Source organism: Saimiri boliviensis, chromosome 19 (genome assembly GCF_048565385.1).
Source record: "Saimiri boliviensis isolate mSaiBol1 chromosome 19, mSaiBol1.pri, whole genome shotgun sequence".
NCBI lineage: Eukaryota > Metazoa > Chordata > Mammalia > Primates > Cebidae > Saimiri > Saimiri boliviensis.
This window is the reverse complement of record NC_133467.1, coordinates 40567131-40585620: the sequence shown is the minus strand read 5'-3', so window position 1 is coordinate 40585620 and position 18490 is coordinate 40567131. Positions and strand designations below refer to the sequence as shown.

The 18490-nt window shown below is 46.5% G+C and overlaps 1 protein-coding gene and 1 long non-coding RNA gene across 2 annotated transcripts in view; one reads left to right on the top strand and one right to left on the bottom strand.

The window, feature by feature from the left end:
* TXNIP (thioredoxin interacting protein) lies at positions 1–4172 on the bottom strand. The gene is made up of 8 exons (XM_003944377.4): positions 3594–4172; positions 2976–3048; positions 2724–2871; positions 2511–2613; positions 2119–2375; positions 1856–2012; positions 1588–1739; positions 1–1458 (listed from the first exon to the last, which is right to left on the bottom strand). Exons 1-8 carry the CDS (start codon positions 3841–3843, stop codon positions 1423–1425), a joined length of 1176 nt encoding a protein of 391 aa, XP_003944426.1. The 5' UTR covers positions 3844–4172; the 3' UTR covers positions 1–1422.
* Positions 4173–4285: 113 nt separating this feature from the next.
* LOC141582259 (uncharacterized) overlaps positions 4286–18490 on the top strand; it is a 43936-nt gene continuing 29731 nt past the window's right edge. The window contains exon 1 of the long non-coding RNA XR_012515074.1: positions 4286–4540. This is a non-coding gene — a long non-coding RNA (uncharacterized LOC141582259). The remainder of the gene's footprint in view (positions 4541–18490) is intronic.

Sequence of the window (18490 nt, the reverse complement as noted above, 5' to 3'; positions counted from 1 at the left end):
TTTTTTTCTTTTTGGCCATTAAAAAAACTTTATTTTTATTTTTTACAAAGAATACCCCCAGTCTTCGGTAAAAATATACCTGGTTAAGTACAAAAAATAGTCTTTACCATACAAAAAGATACACAATACAAAAACATGAAACCACCTTCAGCCCACACTTTCTGGCTGTATGAACTCTCAGACAAGGGTGGAGCTCAGTGCTCTGACACAGGACAGTGAACAAAGTGCTATAGCTGAGAGTGACTGGCCAAGTGCTGGCAGCTGTAGCAAGAGAGGGGCCAGTATCCCTATCTCCCCACACTGGGCAGGGAAGGGGTCCGAAGGGCTTTCGTGAAGACCTGCCCTCTCGTTTCTCGCGGCAGTATTTGGAGGTTCTGATCACAGTGATGAGGCATCTTGATCGAGAGGTCCTCCTTGGGTCTGGAGAGGTCACAGCGGGCAAGGCTCACAGCAGCAACCCTTTCACGTAATGTGAGTGTCCGAATGATAAAATCCTGTACATTGGGGCAATCTCAAAGTAGTTGACCCTTTTTTTTGTTCTGCCCCCGCCCCCACCCCCGTCTTTGGGCTTTTACCCCTGGAGACATAGAACAGTTTCAGCTTACATTTAAGATGGCAGAGGGGGACAACCAAAAATCTGACAGAACTAAAGTGCTAAGAACATCACCTTAGAATCAATTCCAAGGACTTGCACGAAGAGGAAAACATCCTCCCACATGAAAACATTCGCAACAGGAGAACACAGTGCAGGAGTTAAAATGGCTTTTAAGACTTTTGGTGGGACAGTTCCGACTGCTTTAAAAGCCAGGTTAAAAGTGCACTCTAAGCAAAAACGACCCTAGAGCAGCTAGCTTCCTTTCAAATCACAGGGAAAGGTCTCTCCAATGTCTGTCAAAACAGCCCTGGAAGGTTTTTCTTTTTTTTTTTCTACAAGTGCGGAATAGGGAACGCTGATTTTAAGAACCTCCTTTTTCCAAAAGTTTTGGCCACAATTCTTTTCATCTCCCTAGTTTGCTAAATTGGCTCTTCTCCCCAGTTCAAGGTCCAAAGTTGTTATCACAATTAGAAAAGCCTCCAAAAACCCTTGAAAAGCTTATGCCAGGAGGCCATTTCTACCTGACCCTAAACTTCTGAAAAGGCCTCAATGTTGAAGATCTGAGAAAATGGATGGGCCTGAGTTTTTCTAGTTGTTTTTAAACCCATCCAGCAAACACCACGTATCACAACATCGGCGCTGGCTGAGGATGGGTGCGCATCCAGGCCCAGGAGATTGCCTGCTGACCGCCCCTACGTTGGGGAGTCAGAGGCTGAGGTGCAGCCCCACTCCACTGCAGAGACCGTTGAGTCTCTGAAAAAATGAGAGTCCAGGAAGAGAGGCAGAAAGAAACAAGTAGGTAAAGCTGCTTCTTTTCTTCCACATGCTCACTGCACGTTGTTGTTGAGGACGCAGGGATCCACCTGAAGGAAGAAACAGACTATTTCAGTTCAGGTAAGAATTAGAACCAACCCAGTTTAGCGATCCTGCTAAGTCAACTTCTCTTAGAGAGGCTTAGGACAAATTGAACAGAAAGGATGACAATTTCTCACCTCAGTATATGTAGGTGGTGGCATGAACTTGAACTCAGGGGCATACATAAAGATAGGGCTGTCTTGAGAGCCATCCACGTCATCTAGCAGAGGAGTGGTAGGGCTCTCCAATCGGTGATCTTCAGGAATGATATCCATATAGCAAGGAGGAGCTAGAAAAAAAATATATATGGCCACATAAGAAGCCTGCCCAAGAAATGCTAGAGCATCACAATTTTACAAACCCAGGTAGACCAGAGGGGAAGAAAAGACATGGGGTCTGGCTCACCTTCTGGGGTATCAGGGATGTTCAGGTCTACCCAACTCATCTCAGAGCTGGTTCGGCTGGCCATGCTGGATGTTCTGCTGCTTAGACCTGATCTGCTGCCAATTACCAGGGGCAGGTCAAGGATGACCTTCTTGGATCCAGGAACGCTAACATAGATCTAGAAAGGCAGATGGAAGTTTGTTAGATCAGAGATCTGGAGAAAACAAAACTGTGTGGTGACAGAGGAACAATTTCTCCGCAGAAGCCACCCTGCATCTACTCACCAGTAAGGAATATTCAACTCGAAGGATGTTGCAGCCCAGGATAGAAGGCCTGATCTTCTGCACCCGAAGGCTCTTGCCACGCCATGATGCGCAGGTCCCTGAGATGATATGATTGCCTCTGACTGAGGACAACTTCTGAGTCAGCACCTTGGTCTGGCCATTGGCAAGGTAAGTGTGGCGGGCCACGATGGCAGCTTTGGGGACCACAATTCGGGAACATGTATTCTCAAAGTCAGCATGGATGGAAATCTCATCACCTAGCAATGAGAAAGATGAAAACTTGTTAACTGATACTCGGTCCAGTTAATGACATTTCTTCTACCCCAGTCCCATGCCCTTGGCCCTAAACCCAGTTCTTGCTAAGATATCTACCACCAGCACTAGCGATTTACCTTCACAGAATCCTTTTCTGTCAATTCGAGCCGAGACAGACACCCGTCCATCGGGAATGAACATGCAGGAAACTTTCTTTTCCTTTTTAGCGGACACAGGTGCCTATGCAGAAGGGGACAAGAGACGTTTTGAGATGCTTCAATCTAATGCCCAAGACATCTGATTCATCCTCCCCGTGACCAGAAGAATACACTCTTTAAAATGAATCTCACCATTAAATCAGGGGTATTGACATCCACCAGATCCACTACTTCAAAGTTTTTCTTTGTCTCTTGAGTTGGCTGGCTGGGGCGGTCAAGAAAAGCCTTCACCCAGTAGTCTACACACCCGTATTTTCCTTTGTAGGATGTTCCCAGAGGCCTGTGTCAAGAAAATGAAAAATTTTAAATGCTCTCCAAGAAACAGTAAGGAAGGCAAGATAATTTAGACAGAGACGTTCAAAGATGCATTTAGCCGATACTCACCCCTGAGGAAGCTCAAAGCCGAACTTGTACTCATATTTGTTTCCAGGTCTCATGATCACCATCTCATTCTCACCTGCAGGGAAAGAAAATCGAGTGACCATTAGGCTTCCTGTTACACTTAAAATGCATCTGTGTGATAAGGAATGACTGGGTGGCATGCAGTGTACTGAAGTACCCCCAATTTCACCCTATATATATGTATTTTTTAAATCATCCCATATTGTTCTTAAAGAGAGATTCTGATGTATTTTGTAGGGCAGCAAGTTGCAAAGCCCTGCAATGCTTAATGATTCACCCAGGGCTGTTACTCTTAACATCTCAAACAGAGGTAGGCAAAGAATAAGCAACGTATGTATACATAAGACTTTACCCAAGGCAACGCCCCTCTGAATCACCTTGAAGACACAGCACCATAAAAAATTGTACAAATCACCCAGTTTTAGGGGTGGGGTGGGGTGGGGGGGAGAATGCAAATTGAAACAGATGCTAGGAAGCAACAACACGTCATTCAAACCACTCAAAACGGAGCAACTCAAAACATTGCATATGGGTTTATGTGTATTCCTTTCTATTCCCTTAGCAGCTTTCCACCCTCCAACAATGAACCGGGGCGCTTACCTGTTGGCTGGTCTTCCAGAAGAAGCGTGTCTTCATAGCGCAGGTACTCCGAGGTCTGTTTGCACTGCTGGGAGCCCTGCATCCAGAGCACTTTAGCCACTCCGCAAGCCAGGATCCTAACGGCTTTGACACGAGTGACTTCGCACACCTCCACGATGACCCGGCCAGCCACCTTCTCACCGCTGCCGTACACCTTCTCAGGGTCGTTAAAGACCACCTCCAAAGACTTGATCTTCTTGAACATCACCATGATGGGACTGAGTCGACTTAAGAGTCAGGAACGAGCGTGGAATAAAAATTCTTAAAAAGTCCCAGATCGAGAAACCTCCTTTCCAGTAAATTATTTCACTCTTCCAAAGGAATGAAGGTATTCTTAAGCAGTTCGAGCTCAAATTTAAAGATTCAGACAGTTGAATTTTAACCACTAGGTTTTCGAAAAGGCGTCCAAAAATTTCACGCCGCTGGTTACACTAAAGGATTTCAGGGGAAAAGCCTTCTTTGCCCCCCGCAATTGCCGGAGAAGAGATCCGAGCTCTACAACAACTCCTCCAAAGAGCAAGGAGCTTAGTTTCGAGCAAGAGCCGGAAACGGCTCTATATAGTAGCCTGGGCCAGCGGAGCCACGCGCGCGCTGGCCCGGAGGCTCGTGCTGCCCTCGTGCACATCCCTCCCATTGGCTGCCCAGTCCCTGTTTACCGGGAGCCCGACCAATCAGTGAGCTCGCCGAGGCGCGTGGACACGGTGTGCTCCTGGCGGAGAAAATGGTTGTTGGGCTCCGCAGCCGCGCAAGGAGGGGGAAGGAGAGGAAGGAGGGAAGGGAGGGGGCTGCGGGGCGTCCTCCCGCGAGCCCACCGGAAGGAGGAGCCCACTGACCCTGAAACCTCGCCAGGGCGACGGGCGATCGGAGGGCGGGTGTGGCCGCTTCTGGTCTGGGACCCGTGTTACGAGGTAAAAGGCGTCTGTGCTTGCGAGGGAATGTCATGCCTGGTCTTGGCCAGCGAGATGTCTTCAGAGCCTGCCGTTTGTTTATTCCTGACTCATAAATAGCAAGTCCGTGAAAAACAATTCCGTGGTTCCGAAAGTACTCTTAGGTTGGGGGCTGTGGAGCGTGGGGAACGCTTGGTGTTACTGTTCGGGAACAGCCCTTTGGCCCTCTCTTGCCCCGCATCCTTATTAAATTTAAAAGAGCACCACCACCTCTGAAGGCAAGGCGCGCATTCAGCCTCATCGGGCCTGTGGGACTGATGCCGTCCGGGTTCCAGCCCTTGGGCTAGGGCTGAGGCGGCGTGCCGGTGCCGTTCGTCACCCCCGTGTACCCTCTTTCTGTTCGTTCTGTTCTCTGGAACGGAAATAGGGCGGGCGTGTTTACATCCTGAGGCTTATCCCGTCATCTGTTCAATTTCTACCTGCAGAGCCCGGGAACGTTTTGTCTGTATTCCCCGTTTACCTCGTTACCCCTTTAGTGAGGTGTGCCCAGGCGCTGACTATGTGCCACTCCATCCCTGCTTCTGGGGGAAAAGAAAAACGGGGAAGAATGGATGCTTCACTCTTTGTCACTTTCTTCCAGAGTTACGTTCACCTTTTCCTGTCTCCATCCCTTCTCCCAACTCGCTGAATCAAATGTACATCCAGAAGGCTGGTTAAAAGCAAGAAAGTCCTCTAGTTTAGATCCAGATTTTCAGTAAAGAGAGGACCACACAAATTGTGTGAGGGAACAATTTTTAAAAAATCATTTCAAAGTTTTTGTTCCCTAAGTGGCTTAGGAATCAGTAAGAAGGGAAAGAGAAGATCCGTCACCAGAGCACGATAAATTCAAGCCAGAAGGGACCCTACCCTGCCTCCTCATTCTTTGTTGGTTTCTTTTGGCTAGCTGTCAGATGGGTTTTTCCCTGCTGGCTGTGAGAAGCCTTAGGAGTTGAGTACTAAGAAGTTACTTCTAAATGTAATAAGAAAAACTTGTATGCAGAGGTTCAGGGATTAGAATCACTTTTCTTTGATTCACAGACCCTTCCCCTATCTGTGCTGGTGTATCAGGATTATTATTTCATTCTTTGTGCTGGAAAGAGGAGGATAATGACCCAAGATTAAGATGGGGAAGTGACTAAGAAGCATTCAAGTATATTGAAACCCTACCGAATCAGCAAAAAAAAAAAAAGAAAAAGAAAAAGAAATCTGCCGGGCGCGGTGGCTCAAGCCTGTAATCCCAGCACTTTGGGAGGCCGAGGCGGGTGGATCACGAGGTCGAGAGATCGAGACCATCCTGGTCAACATGGTGAAACCCCGTCTCTACTATAAATACAAAAAAAATTAGCTGGGCATGGTGGCGCATGCCTGTAATCCCAGCTACTCAGGAGGCTGAGGCAGGAGAAATGCCTGAACCCAAGAGGCGGAGGTTGCGGTGAGCCGAGATCGCGCCATTGCACTCCAGCCTGGGTAACAAGAGCGAAACTCCGTCTCAAAAAAAAAAAAAAAAAAAAGAAAGAAAGAAAAGAAATCTATTCATTGCTGTTAAGGAGCCTTCTTCCTTCCTCCGACTAGCTGGATTGACACCCTAAGGCTAACAAGTTACAACTCAACCCCAATATTAAGCAAGCTCAAGAATAAACATCATGAGTCTCTTGGAAAACACGCACACACACGCATTAAACCCCAGGAACATGTTGATCCTTAGGGTGAGTTTGAGGCGGCACCCTGCTCTGGAAAGTTAAGCAACTAGGCTTGAGGTGTTTTCAGTTGGTTAACAATATTGATTGAGTTGCTGAGAGCAGAGGAGGTGGGACTCTAACTGAAGTAATTTTAAAAGTTCAAAACTGGCTGGGCACGGTGGCTCGTACCTGTAATCTCATCACTTTGGGAGGCCGAGTCGGGTGGATCCCCTGAGGTCAGGAGTTTGAAGCCAGCCTGACCAACATGGAGAAACCCTGTCTCTACTAAAAATACAAAATTAGCTGGGTGTGGTGGCGCATGCCTGTAATCTCAGTTACTTGGGAGGCTGAGGCAGGAGAATCACTTGAACCCAGGAGGCAGAGGTTGTGGTGAGCTGAGATTGCGCCATTGCGTTCCAGCCTGGGCAACAAGAGGTAAACTGCATCTCAAAAGAAGAAAAAAAAAAGTTCAAAACTCTGGCTACTGGGAGAATGCTTAGTTTGATGGGTGTGAAAGTATGCATAAATATGAAACATCAAAATGCTGACAAATATATGAATCAATATTGTTAAATCTTAACTACATAAAATTTGAGGGGATAGGAAAGATGGCTAGTCGTGGATCAGGGTGGTGGTAATATAGGACATCTTAGAGAAAAGGGAACATTGATATTTATTTGGACACATCTATAAAGTACTGAATTGTCGAGTTTTTAAAAATCCTATGTCAGTTCTCTCATTCTTAGTTTCCCTCTTGGGCTCTAGTTTCCTCATTTCTTCCCATTTGCAGAGCTCAGTACAGACTGCTTTGCTCCGTGTTATGCCAGGGTTCCTTTAAATGCCAAAAAATTATTTAGCTTTGGCAGCAGCTGCTGCCTCCCAGGCCTGTAGCCAAAGCATGTTCTGAAGCGGAGCCCTCCTGGACACAGTTGTTTACAACCTTTCACCTTGTAACCTGGTATTTTGATAAAAATCTGCCCCCTGATTCTCCTTTCCCAGTTCCTAGGTGTAAGAAGAAACAAATTTTGTAAACTCTTGTCCTGAAATCAGGGTATAAAAACACTTGCGAGGTTTGGGAAAAGGGGGGGCCAAGGAGGAACAGAAAAGTAGGGCACAGTTCAAGAGTTTTGCAAGTGAGGTCATCTTGATCTGCCCCTCCTTTACTGTCTTCAGTCCTGGTGCCAATAGGAAACCAAGTGGCGATTGTTGTTTGTTTGCCTTACTGCAGGTGATAGAATAAAGCCAGCACTTCCTTGCCAGTCGGAGACAAAACAGTTTGCATTTCTCTGTTGTTTAACCTCTGGCCTGACAAACATTTAGAACTTGAAGACTTGTTGTTCTTAATGCGAAACGAAGCCCTTTCTTGGTCCTTGTCTTCACTCTGTCACCTTTAGTCCCTTTTACCCTTACCCATTTCCCCTTTTTTTTCAAGACAGGGTCTCACTCTGTCACTCAGGTTGGAATGCAGTGGCATTTGGCTCACGGAAACCTCTGCATTCCAGGCTCAAGCGATCCTCCCACCTCAGTCTCCGGAGTAGCTGGGACTACAGGTGCACTCTACCACGCCTAGGTAATTTTTGTATTTTTAGTAGAAATGGGGTTTTGCCATGTTAGCCAGGCTGATCTCAAACTGCTGCTCAAACAGCCTGCCTATCTCGGCCTCTCAAGTCATAGATAAATAAGAATCAGTTAACAATTGTAGGCCAGGTGTGGTGGCTCATGCCTGTAATCCCAGTACTTTGGGAGGCTGTAATGGGAGGATCACTTGAGGATCACTTGAGGCCAGAAATACAAGACCACCTTGGGCGTTTTAGTGAGACCCCATCTCTATTAAAAAAAAAAATTGGGCCGGGCGCAGTGGCTCACGCCTGTAATCCCAGCACATTGGGAGGCCGAGGTGGGTGGATCACCTGAGGTTGGGAGTTTGCGACCAGTCTGACCAACATGGAGAAACCCCGTGTCTATGAAAAATACAAAATTAGCCAGGTGTGGTGGCACATGCCTGTAATCCCAGCTATTCAGCAGGCTGAGGCAGGAGAACCGCTTGAACCCGGGAGGCGAAGGTTTCGGTGAGCTGAGATTGCACCATTGCACTCCAGCCTGGGCAACAGGAGCGAAACTCCATCTCAAAACATAAGAAAATTGTATAGCATGTTAGAGTTCTGAGTGACTTTTTTTTTTTTTTTTTTTGAGACGGACTTTCGCTCTTGTTACCCAGGCTGGAGTACAATGGCACGGTCTCGGCTCACTGCAACCTCCGCCTCCCGGGTTCAGGCAATTTTCCTGCCTCAGCCTCCTGAGTAGCTGGGATTACAGGCACATACCACCATGCCCAGCTAATTTTTGTATTTTTAGTAGAGACGGGGTTTCACCATGTTGACTAGGACGGTCTCGATCTCTTGACCTCGTGATCCACCCGCCTCGGCCTCCCAAAGTGCTGGGATTACAGGCATGAGCCACCGCGCCCGGCCTCCGAGTGACTTTTTAAGTAATTACCATTTATCGAGCACCTATAATAAACTAAGTCCTTTATATAATTATGTCAGTGATATTTATAAGGTCATCTGTCATGTTCTAGAAAGTGTTTGAGGTTAGATTGTTTCACTTAATTCTCACAATAACCTTATGACTCAGTGTTGGTTTAGTCAGGCCCAGAAGTGAAGTAATTTGCCTGAGGCCATGGATTTTGTAAGTGGAGCAAGATCTTGAACCCAGGTTTGACTGAAGTATGCACTCCGCTGGGTGTCGTGCCTCGCAGTGCTTTGACACACAAAGTCCCGTTTGATTCTCACAACAGTCTTATAAAGGATTTGGCCCAAGACTCAAGAGAATTTTAGAGTTAAAGGGGGGTCTAGCAGCCTTTTTAAAAATACTAGTACTTATTTTAACCCTTACGTCCCAGGGTTAAGTGACTTGCCCTGGGACGTAAGCTAGTATCTGTGGAGCCACGCTCCAAACCCAGGATTCTCTTTATTTATTTTTCTGTTGCTCAGACTGGAGTGCAGTGGCACAACTATAGCTCAGGAGCTGGAACTACTAGGTATGCACACCATACCTGGCTAACCTTTTTTTTTTTTTTTTTTTTTTTTTTTTTTTTTTTTTAGACAGAGTCTTACTCTGTCACCAGGCTGGAGTGCAGTGGCAGGTTCATGTCTCACTGTAGCCTTAAGCTCCCAGGCTGAGGTGATCCTTCCACCTTGGCCTCCTGGGTAGCTGGGACTAACAGGCACATGCCGGGCTAATTTTTGAATATTTTGGTAGAGATGGAGTCTTGCCATGTTGCTGAGGTTGGTCTGGAACTCCTGGGCTCAAGCGATCCACCCACCTTAGCCTCACGATTATAGACATGAGCCACCATACCCAACTTGGTTTTTTAATTTAGTTTTAACTTTTGAAAATATCTCAGCTGGAAGTCCACATTTTGTGTTTACGAGATCTATTTTTCTACCATGATAAGCAAGGGATAGAGATCTCAGTATTGCCCAAATTCATGGCAAGATGGGAGAGGGGCTGAATTAACTTTGTTCAGAGGTATTGCAGGCTCATTTAAGATAGTTTTTTTTTTTTTTTTTCGTTTTCTGAAGGCCCTTACGGTAACTTCCTAAAGATAGTTCTTTATGTTTGTTTGTTTGTTTTTTGAGACTGAGTCTCGCTCTGTCACCCATGCTGGAGAGCAGTGGCATGATTTCATCTTGGCTCACTGCAACCTCCACCTCCCAGGTTCAAGTGATTCTCTCACCTCAGCCTCTCAAGGAGCTGGTATTACAGGTGCACACCACCATGTCTAACTAATTTTTGTATTTTTAGTAAGCCCGAGTTCACCCTGTTGGCCAGGCTGGTCCCGAACTCCTGGTCTCAAGTGATCTGCTCGCCTTGGCCTCCCAAAGTGCTGGGATTATAGGCGTGAGCCACTGTGCCAGCCTTCTTCATTTTCTTAAAAAAAATTAACTTTATTTACTTATTTTTGAGACAAAGTCTTACTCTGTCACTGAGGCTATAGTGCAGTGACGTGATGTTGGCTCACTGCAACCTCTACTTCCCAGGTTTAAGTGATTCTCCTGCCTCAGCCTCCCTAGTAGCTGGGATTATAGCTACTGTGCCTGGTTTATTTTTTGGTATTTTTAGTAGAGTTAGGGCTTTACTGTGTTGGCCAGGCAGATCTTGAACTCCTGACCTCAGGTGATCCATCCACCTTGGCCTCCCAAAATGCTGAGATTACAGGTTTGAGCCACCTCGCCCGGCCTTACTTATTTTTTTAATATAGAGACTCACTCTGCCGCCCAGGCTGGAGTGCAATGGCACAATCTCGGGTCACTGCAGCCTCTGCCTCCCGGGCTCAAATGATTCTGCCTCCAGAGTAGCTGGGATTACAGGCACTGAACAGGCTGGTCTTGAACTCCTGACCTCAAGTGATCCGCCCACCTCAGCATCCCAAAGTGCTGGGATGGTGTGAGTGAGCCACTGCAGTGCTGGCCCATAGTTCTTAAAGTTGCCTTTATGCATGGTAAAGAAAATGTTACTTTCCCTTCTCATACTATCACAGTATTTTTCTTCTTCTTTCTTTCTTTCTTTCTTTCTTTCTTTATTTTTGAGATAATCTCACTCTGTCATCCAGGCTGGAGAGCAGTGGTAAGATCTTGGCTCACTGCAGTCTCTGCCTCCTGGGTTCAAGCGATTCTCCTGCCTTAGCCTCCTGAGTAGCTGGAATTACAGGTGCCTGCCACCACGCCCGACTAATTTTTGTATTTTTGGTAGCGATGGGATTTCACCCTGTTGGCCAGGCTGGTCTCAAACTCCTGACCTCAAGTGATCCACCCGTGTTGGCTTCCCAAAGTGCTGGAATTACAGGCGAGAACCACCACGCCTGGACAGTGTTCTTTTACTGTCAAATTTCTTTTTTTTTTTTTTTTTTGAGATGGAGTATCACTCTTGTTACCCAGGCTGGAGTGCAATGGTGTGATCCTGGCTCACCTCAACCTCCGTCTCCTGGGTTCAAGCAGTTCTCCTGCCTCAGCCTCCCGAGTAGCTGGGACTACAGGCGTGCGCCGCCATGCCCAGCTAATTTTTGTATTTTTGGTAGAGACGGCATTTCACCATGTTGACCAGGGTGGTCTCGATCTCTTGACCTCGTGATCCACCCATCTCGGCCTCCCAAAGTGCTGGGATTATAGGCGCCCGGCCTACTGTCAAATTCTTAAGAGAATAACCTGTATCAGCTTTCTCCGTGGATTGAACTTGTCCCTTTGTAGTTTGCCTTCTGGTCTCTCTGAAACGATTTTCCTTAAGGTCTCTAGAGGAAATCAGAGTAGTTTTTCTTTCCTCCCCTCCCCGCCCCTGTTCTGCCCTGGCCTGCCCAGATGGATTCTAGCTCTGTCACCCAGGCTGGAGTGCAGTGGCAGGATCTTGGCTCACTGCAACCTCTGCCTCCGGGTTCAAGCGATTCTCCTGCCTCAGCTTCCCAAGTAGCTGGGGTTACAGGCACCTGCTATCATGCCCAGCTCATTTTTGTATTTCCAGTAGAGACAGGGTTTCACCATACTGTCTGGGCTGGTCTCGACTCCTGACCTCAGGCGATCAGCCTGCCTCGGTCTCCCAATGTCCTGGGATTACAGGCGTGAGCCACAGCACCCAACCACTCAGAATAGTCTTTACAGGCTTTATTCTTTTTGACTTCTATGTAATTTGAAAACTACCATCTTTTAAAATTTTTAGCACTTATCTTGACTTTTGGACTTCATCTTTTTTTTTTTTTTTTGAGACAGAGTTTCGCTCTCCTTACCCAGGCTGGAGTGCAATGGCGCGATCTCGGCTCACTGCAACCTCCGCCTCCTGGGTTCAGGCAATTCTCCTGCCTCAGCCTCCTGAGTAGCTGGGATTATAGGCACATGCCACCATGCCCAGCTAATTTTTTGTATTTTTAGTAGAGACGGGGTTTCACCATGTTGACCAGGATGGTCTCGATCTCTCGACCTCGTGATCCACCCGCCTCGGCCTCCCAAAGTGCTGGGATTACAGGCGTGAGCCACCGCGCCCGGCCCTTTTTCTCCTTTTTTTTCTACGCCCTGAAAACTCTTTTTAAGGGTTTCTCCTTTTCTTTCTTTAAGTTTTGCTTCTCACTTTGACCGTCTGTACATCACTCTGTGTAAATGACTTTAAGTCTATACATACCTTTAGCCTGTCTCCAGAGTTCCAGGTGGTATCTCAAATTCAGCTTGTCTAGTAATGAATTCATAGTCTTTCCCTGGTGTTCAAACCCATTTCTTTTCTTTATTTTTCTTTCTTTTTGAGACAAGGTCTTGCTCTGTCACACAATTGGGAGTGCAGGAGTGGAATCATAGAGTACTACAGCCTTGAACTCCTGGGCTCAAGGGATCCTCCTGCCTCAGCCTCTCAAGTAGCCAGGACCACAGGTGTGTGCCACCATGCCCAGCTAATTGTTTAATTTTTGGTAGAGATGGGATCTCAGTTTGTTGCCCAGACTGGTCTCAAAATCCTGGACTCGAGCGATCATTCCATCTTGGCCTCCCAAAGTCCTAGTATTATAGGTATGAGCCATGGCACCCAGGCCCCTTGTTTGTTTTAATGGAACTATTATACATTCCCCTAGTTATAAAGGCTTAAATGAACATCCAGAGATTGCCCTTAATTCCTTCCTCTCTGTCACGCCCCACATCCAGTCAACTGCGAAATTCTCTAGAGGCCGTCTTTCCAGTGTTTCTAGCCTCTATCTCTTTCTTATTTTACTGCCACCATTCTGGTTCATGTTCCTGTTACTTTTGCCTCGATTACTTTAATAGCTTTTAACTGATTTTCCTGCTGTAATCTATACAACATCACTAAATTAATCTCACAAAATTGAGTTCCTGTGTGTTCCTATAATACTGCAAAATGCATTGCTTACTGAATCACATTTAAATGCTTCAACCTGCCATTTAAAGTCTTTGTGAAGTGTCCTAAACCAGACTTCTCATTTCATTTCCCGCTGCTTCCTCATACATGTACCCTATACTTCAGCCAAATTGAGGACTCAGTGTTCCGTTAGTATTTCTTCCTCTTTGTGTCTCTGCTTACGTTTTTCCTCATATCTGGAATGCCTGCCCTTCCCCATCTCTGCTGCTTGAAATTTTACCCACTCTTCTGTAGACAGCCAAATAATTTTTCCTCTATTAAAACTTTCTGCCGGGCGCGGTGGCTCAAGCCTGTAATCCCAGCACTTTGGGAGGCCGAGGCAGGTGGATCACGAGGTCAAGAGATCAAGACCATCCTGGTCAACATGGTGAAACCCCATCTCTACTAAAAATACAAAAAATTAGCTGGGCATGGTGGCGTGTGCCTGTAATCCCAGCTACTCAGGAGGCTGAGGCAGGAGAATTGCCTGAACCCAGGAGGCGGAGGTTGCGGTGAGCCGAGATGGCGCCGTTGCACTCCAGCCTGGGTAACAAGAGCGAAACTCCATCTCAAAAAACAAAACAAAACAAAAAAAAAAACTTTCTTGGTTGGGCGCCGTGGCTCGTGCCTGTAATCCCAGCACTTTGGGAGGCTGAGGCGGGTGGATCGCCTGAAGTCAGGAGTTTGAGACCAGTCTGGCCAACAAGGCAAAACCCCATCTCTACTAAAAATACAAAAATTAGCCGGGCATGGTGGTGGGTTCCTGTAATTCCAGCTACTTGGGAGGCTGAGAAAATTGAGGCCGGGTGCCTGTAATCCCAGCATTTTGGGAGGCCCGGGCAGGTGGATCGCATGAGCTCACAAGTTCAAGACCAGCCTGGACAACATGGGGAAACCCCTTCTCTACTAAAAATACAAAAAATTAGCCAAGTGGGATGGTGTACGCCTGTAGTCCCAGCTACTCAGGAGGCTGAGGTGGGAGGATGGCTTGAACCGCCATCTCAAAAAAAAAAAAAAAAAAATTGATAGATTTGGGTATGTCTCTAGCTAGAATATACCACTAATTCAGATCCTAGTATTAGTTCTTATTACTGTTAGACTGGACACCTCAACCGAAGTTTCTTACGCTAAACTGTGTTGTATTTGTTCTTGCTCACAGCCTCTGGCCCAAGAATGTATCAGAGCAGGGATGGTAAGGAGGCGAGAGGTGATGGTTTGTTTTTCTGTGAGAAGAAAATTGGACTGCATTGTTGTTTATGAGGGAGACGGGACATTGTGTGCTTAACCCAACTTCCCCTTTTCTGAGAAATTCTTTCTTACTCAATTCAGAAATACAATTGACTCAGCTCTGCCACCTAGTGGGCAGTTTAATATACTGTCGAAAGTCTGAGTCCAAGAATTGTCTCAAAACAAGAGATTTTCTAAGAGCAGTAACAACCCAGAGCACTCTCCTGAGTGGCAAAGTTGATTCTTGATCATGAGAAGGAGCAGATGAAGGAAATTTGGTGTTCTTAACTGAGGGGAAGAAACTATTAATTAAAACGTTTTTCTGTTTTTTGTTTTTTGTTTTTTTTTTTTTTTTGAGACGGAGTTTTTCTATCTTGTTACCCAGGCTGGAGTGCAATGATGTGATCTCGGCTCACCACAACCTGCCTCAGCCTCTTGAGTAGCTGGGATTACAGGCACGTGCCACCATGCCCAGCTACTTTTTTGTATTTTTAGCAGAGACGGGGTTTCACCATGTTGACCAGAATGGTCTTGATCTCTTGACCTCGTGATCCACCCGCCTCGGCCTCCCAAAGTTCTGGGATTACAGGCGTGAGCCACCGCACCCGGTTAGTTTTTTTTTTTTTTTTTTTTTTAATCCAGACTGACAATTAATAATATGTTCTTTTCTAAGAAATTTGTTTTCTAAGGATTTTTTTTTTTTTGGGGGGGGGGATGGGGTTTCACCATGTTGGTCAGACTGATCTTGAACTCCTGACCTCAGGTAATCCACCAGCCTCGGTCTCCCAAAGTGCTGGGATTATAGGCGTGAGCTACCGAACCCGGCGTCTAAGAAAAATTTTTAAAAAACATTTATTCTTCTAGATCCATCAATGCCTTTTGAAAAAATAAATTATTTTATTATTATTATTATTTTTTGACATGGAGTTTTGCTCTTGTTGCCCAGGCTGGAGTGTGATGGCTCACTGCAACCTTGGCCTCCTGGATTCAAGCAATTCTCCTGCCTAAGCCTCCTGAGTTGCTGGGATTATAGGCATGTGCCACCATACCCAGCTAATTTTTTGTTTTGTTTTGTATTTTTTGCAGAGAAGGGGTTTTGCCATATTGCCAGGCTGGTCTTGAACTCTTGAGCTCAAGCTCAGCCTGCCAAAGTACTGGGATTACAGGCATGGGCCACTGCACCTGGCCTTTAATTATTTTTAATTATTTTATTGAGACATGGTCTCGCTGTGTCACCCAGGCTGGAGTGTAGTCGTGCAGTCATAGCTCACTGCAGCCTCGACCTCCTGGGCTCAAGTGATCCTCCCACTTCAGCCTCCCAAGTAGTTGGGACTACAGGGTTGTGCCACCACACCCAGCTGTTTGTTTGTTTTTTTGTAGAGACAGGTATCTCACCCTGTTGCCCAGGCTGGTCTCAAACTCCTGGGCTCAAGCAGTCTTCCTACCTTCGCCTCCCAAGTACTGGGATTACAGGTATGAGACACTGCTCCCAGCCAGCCTACTTTTTTGAAAATATGACTTAGTCTCTCAAAGGTAGAAGTGTTATATCAAAGACTATGTGAAACCCTTCATGTTAAAAATATTGGTTCTGTGCTGGGCGTGGTAGCTCATGCCTGTAATCCTAACACTTCGGGAAGCCAATGTAGGTGGATTGCTTGAGCCCAGGAGTTTTCGATCCGCCTGGGCAATATGGGAAAAACCCAGATTACAAAAACAAAAACATTAGAAGGGAGTGGTGGCTCATACCAGTAGTCCTAGCTACTTAGGAGACTGAGGCAGGAGGATTTCTTGAGCCTGGGAGGTCAAGGCTACAGTGAACTGAGATTGAGCCACTGCACTCCAGCCTGGGTGACAAAGTAAGACCCTGTCTCAAAAAAAAAAAAAAAAAAAGGGTTCTTTGAACCAATAGCAATGAATGATTCCAAAATAGCCCTGTATTGGAGGTAGAATCTAGTTCTCCTTCCTGGTTTCTTTTTCAGTTTCTCAAAGTCCACCCACCATTTATACAACTTTTTTTTTTTTTTTTTTTTTTTTTTTTTTTTTTTTTTTTGGAGACGGAGTTTCGCTCTTGTTACCCAGGCTGGAGTGCAATGGCGCGATCTCGGCTCACCGCAACCTCCGCCTCCTGGGTTCAGGCAATTCTCCTGCCTCAGCCTCCTGAGTAGCTGGGATTACAGGCACGTGCCACCATGCCCAGCTAATTTTTTGTATTTTTAGTAGAGACGGGGTTTCACCATGTTGACCAGGACGGTCTTGATCTCTCGACCTCGTGATCCACCCGCCTCGGCCTCCCAAAGTGCTGGGATTACAGGCTTGAGCCACCGCGCCCGGCCTATACAACTTTTATCTCAGGAAACATATGCAACTTACTTCTGTTAATTGTTGGAAAAATGATGAGTAATTTGGTTTGGGAGTACACAGAAAAATTGAGGAAGGCCTTTTATTTCCTAGTTTACTGCCTCTTTTCCCTTCCTTAGTGCTGGTATGGTTTCCTGGCACTGATTTGGGAACTGTAATTACTGGGGACCATGGCTGTTATCTCCGTTTCCTTGAGAAGAAATGTGGGAAGGAACTTGCCGTGAAGTACGTAGGGTGGAGTAGAGTGGAGAGGGAGGTGTTGGGTTGATCTGAGAAGTGGTTGAGATGGCCACAAATTAAGAATTTAAGGGGCCGGGCGCGGTGGCTCAAGCCTGTAATCCCAGCACTTTGGGAGGCTGAGGCGGGTGGATCACGAGGTCAAGAGATCGAGACCATCCTGGTCAACATGGTGAAACCCCGTCTCTACTAAAAATACAAAAAATTAGCTTGGCGTGGTGGCGCGTGCCTGTAATCCCAGCTACTCAGGAGGCTGAGGCAGGAGAATTGCCTGAACCCGGGAGGCGGAGGTTGCGGTGAGCCGAGAGCGCCATTGCACTCCAGCCTGGGTAACAAGAGTGAAACTCCGTCTCAAAAAAAAAAAAAAAAAAAAAGTTAAGGGAAAAAAGCTCTGGCCAAGGTGGAAATGCTCCCTTTTCTTTTTTTTCTTTTTTTTTTTTTGAGACGAAGTCTTCCTTTGTTGCCCAGGCTGGAGTGCAGTGGCGCGATCTCGGCTCACAGAAACCTCCGTCTCCCCTGTTCAAGTGATTCTCCTGCTTCAGCCTCTCAAGTAGCTGGGATTACAGGCGCCAGCCACCACACCTGGCTAATTTTTGTATTTTTAGTAGAGACAGGGTTTCGCCATGTTGGCCAGGCCGGTCTTAAACTCCAGACCTCAGGTGATCCACCCACCTTGGCCTCCCGAAACGCTGGGATTATAGGCGTGAACTACTTTGCTTCATCAGAAATGTTCCTCTTTTTAATCAATATAATGTAACATCATGTAGTTAAAAATCACATATTAAATGATTTCGCAAAAACCAGTAGTCCTCAAGCCCAAGCCCCTTTTTCTTTTCTTTTTTTTTTTTTTTTTTTGAGACAGGATCTCACTCTGTCACTCAGACTGGAGTGCAGTGGGGCAGTCTCAGCTCACTGCAACCTCCACTTCCCAGCTTCAAGCAATTCTCCCGCCTCAGCCTCCCAAATAGCTGGTATTACAGGGCCACACCACCACCCCCGCCTAATTTTTGTATTTTTAGTAGAGATGAGGTTTCACCATGTTAGCCAGGCTGTTCTTGAACTCCTGGCCCAAGTGATCCGTCCCCACTTAGCCTCCCAAAGTGCTGGGATTACAGGTGTGAACCACCAAACCTGGCCCATCCCCCCCTTTTTTGAGACAGGATCTCACTTTATCGCCCAGGCCAGAGTGTAGTGGCATGATCATGGCTCACTGCAGCCTCGATTTTCCAGGCTCAGGTGATCCTCCTGACTTAGCCTCCCAAGTATCTGGGACTCCAGGCATGCACCACCACACCCAGCTAATTTTTATGTTTTTTGTAGAGACAGGGTTTTGCTATGTTGCTCAGGTTGGTCTTGAACTTCTGGGCTCAAGGAATCTACCTACCTAAGCCTCTTAAATCCACGTCTAGGATTACAGGCATGAGCCACTGCAGCCTGCCTCTTTCAGCTTTCTTTTTTTGGTCTGGTATGTATTTTATATTTCTTTTCTTTACTTTTCTTTTCTTTTTTTGAGACAGAATCTTGCTCTGTTGCCCAGGCTGGA

What these genes read in the sequence shown, in the direction of transcription:
- TXNIP (XM_003944377.4), bottom strand. Translation starts at nt 3,843, where the DNA reads ATGGTGATGTTCAAGAAGATCAAGTCTTTGGAGGTGGTCTTTAACGAC. An exon ending in GGCTTTGAGCTTCCTCAGGG is followed by an intron (nt 2,872 to 2,975) that starts GTGAGTATCGGC and finishes TTCTTGACACAG; the next exon opens with GCCTCTGGGAACATCCTACA. An exon ending in CAGAAAAGGATTCTGTGAAG is followed by an intron (nt 2,376 to 2,510) that starts GTAAATCGCTAG and finishes TCTCATTGCTAG; the next exon opens with GTGATGAGATTTCCATCCAT.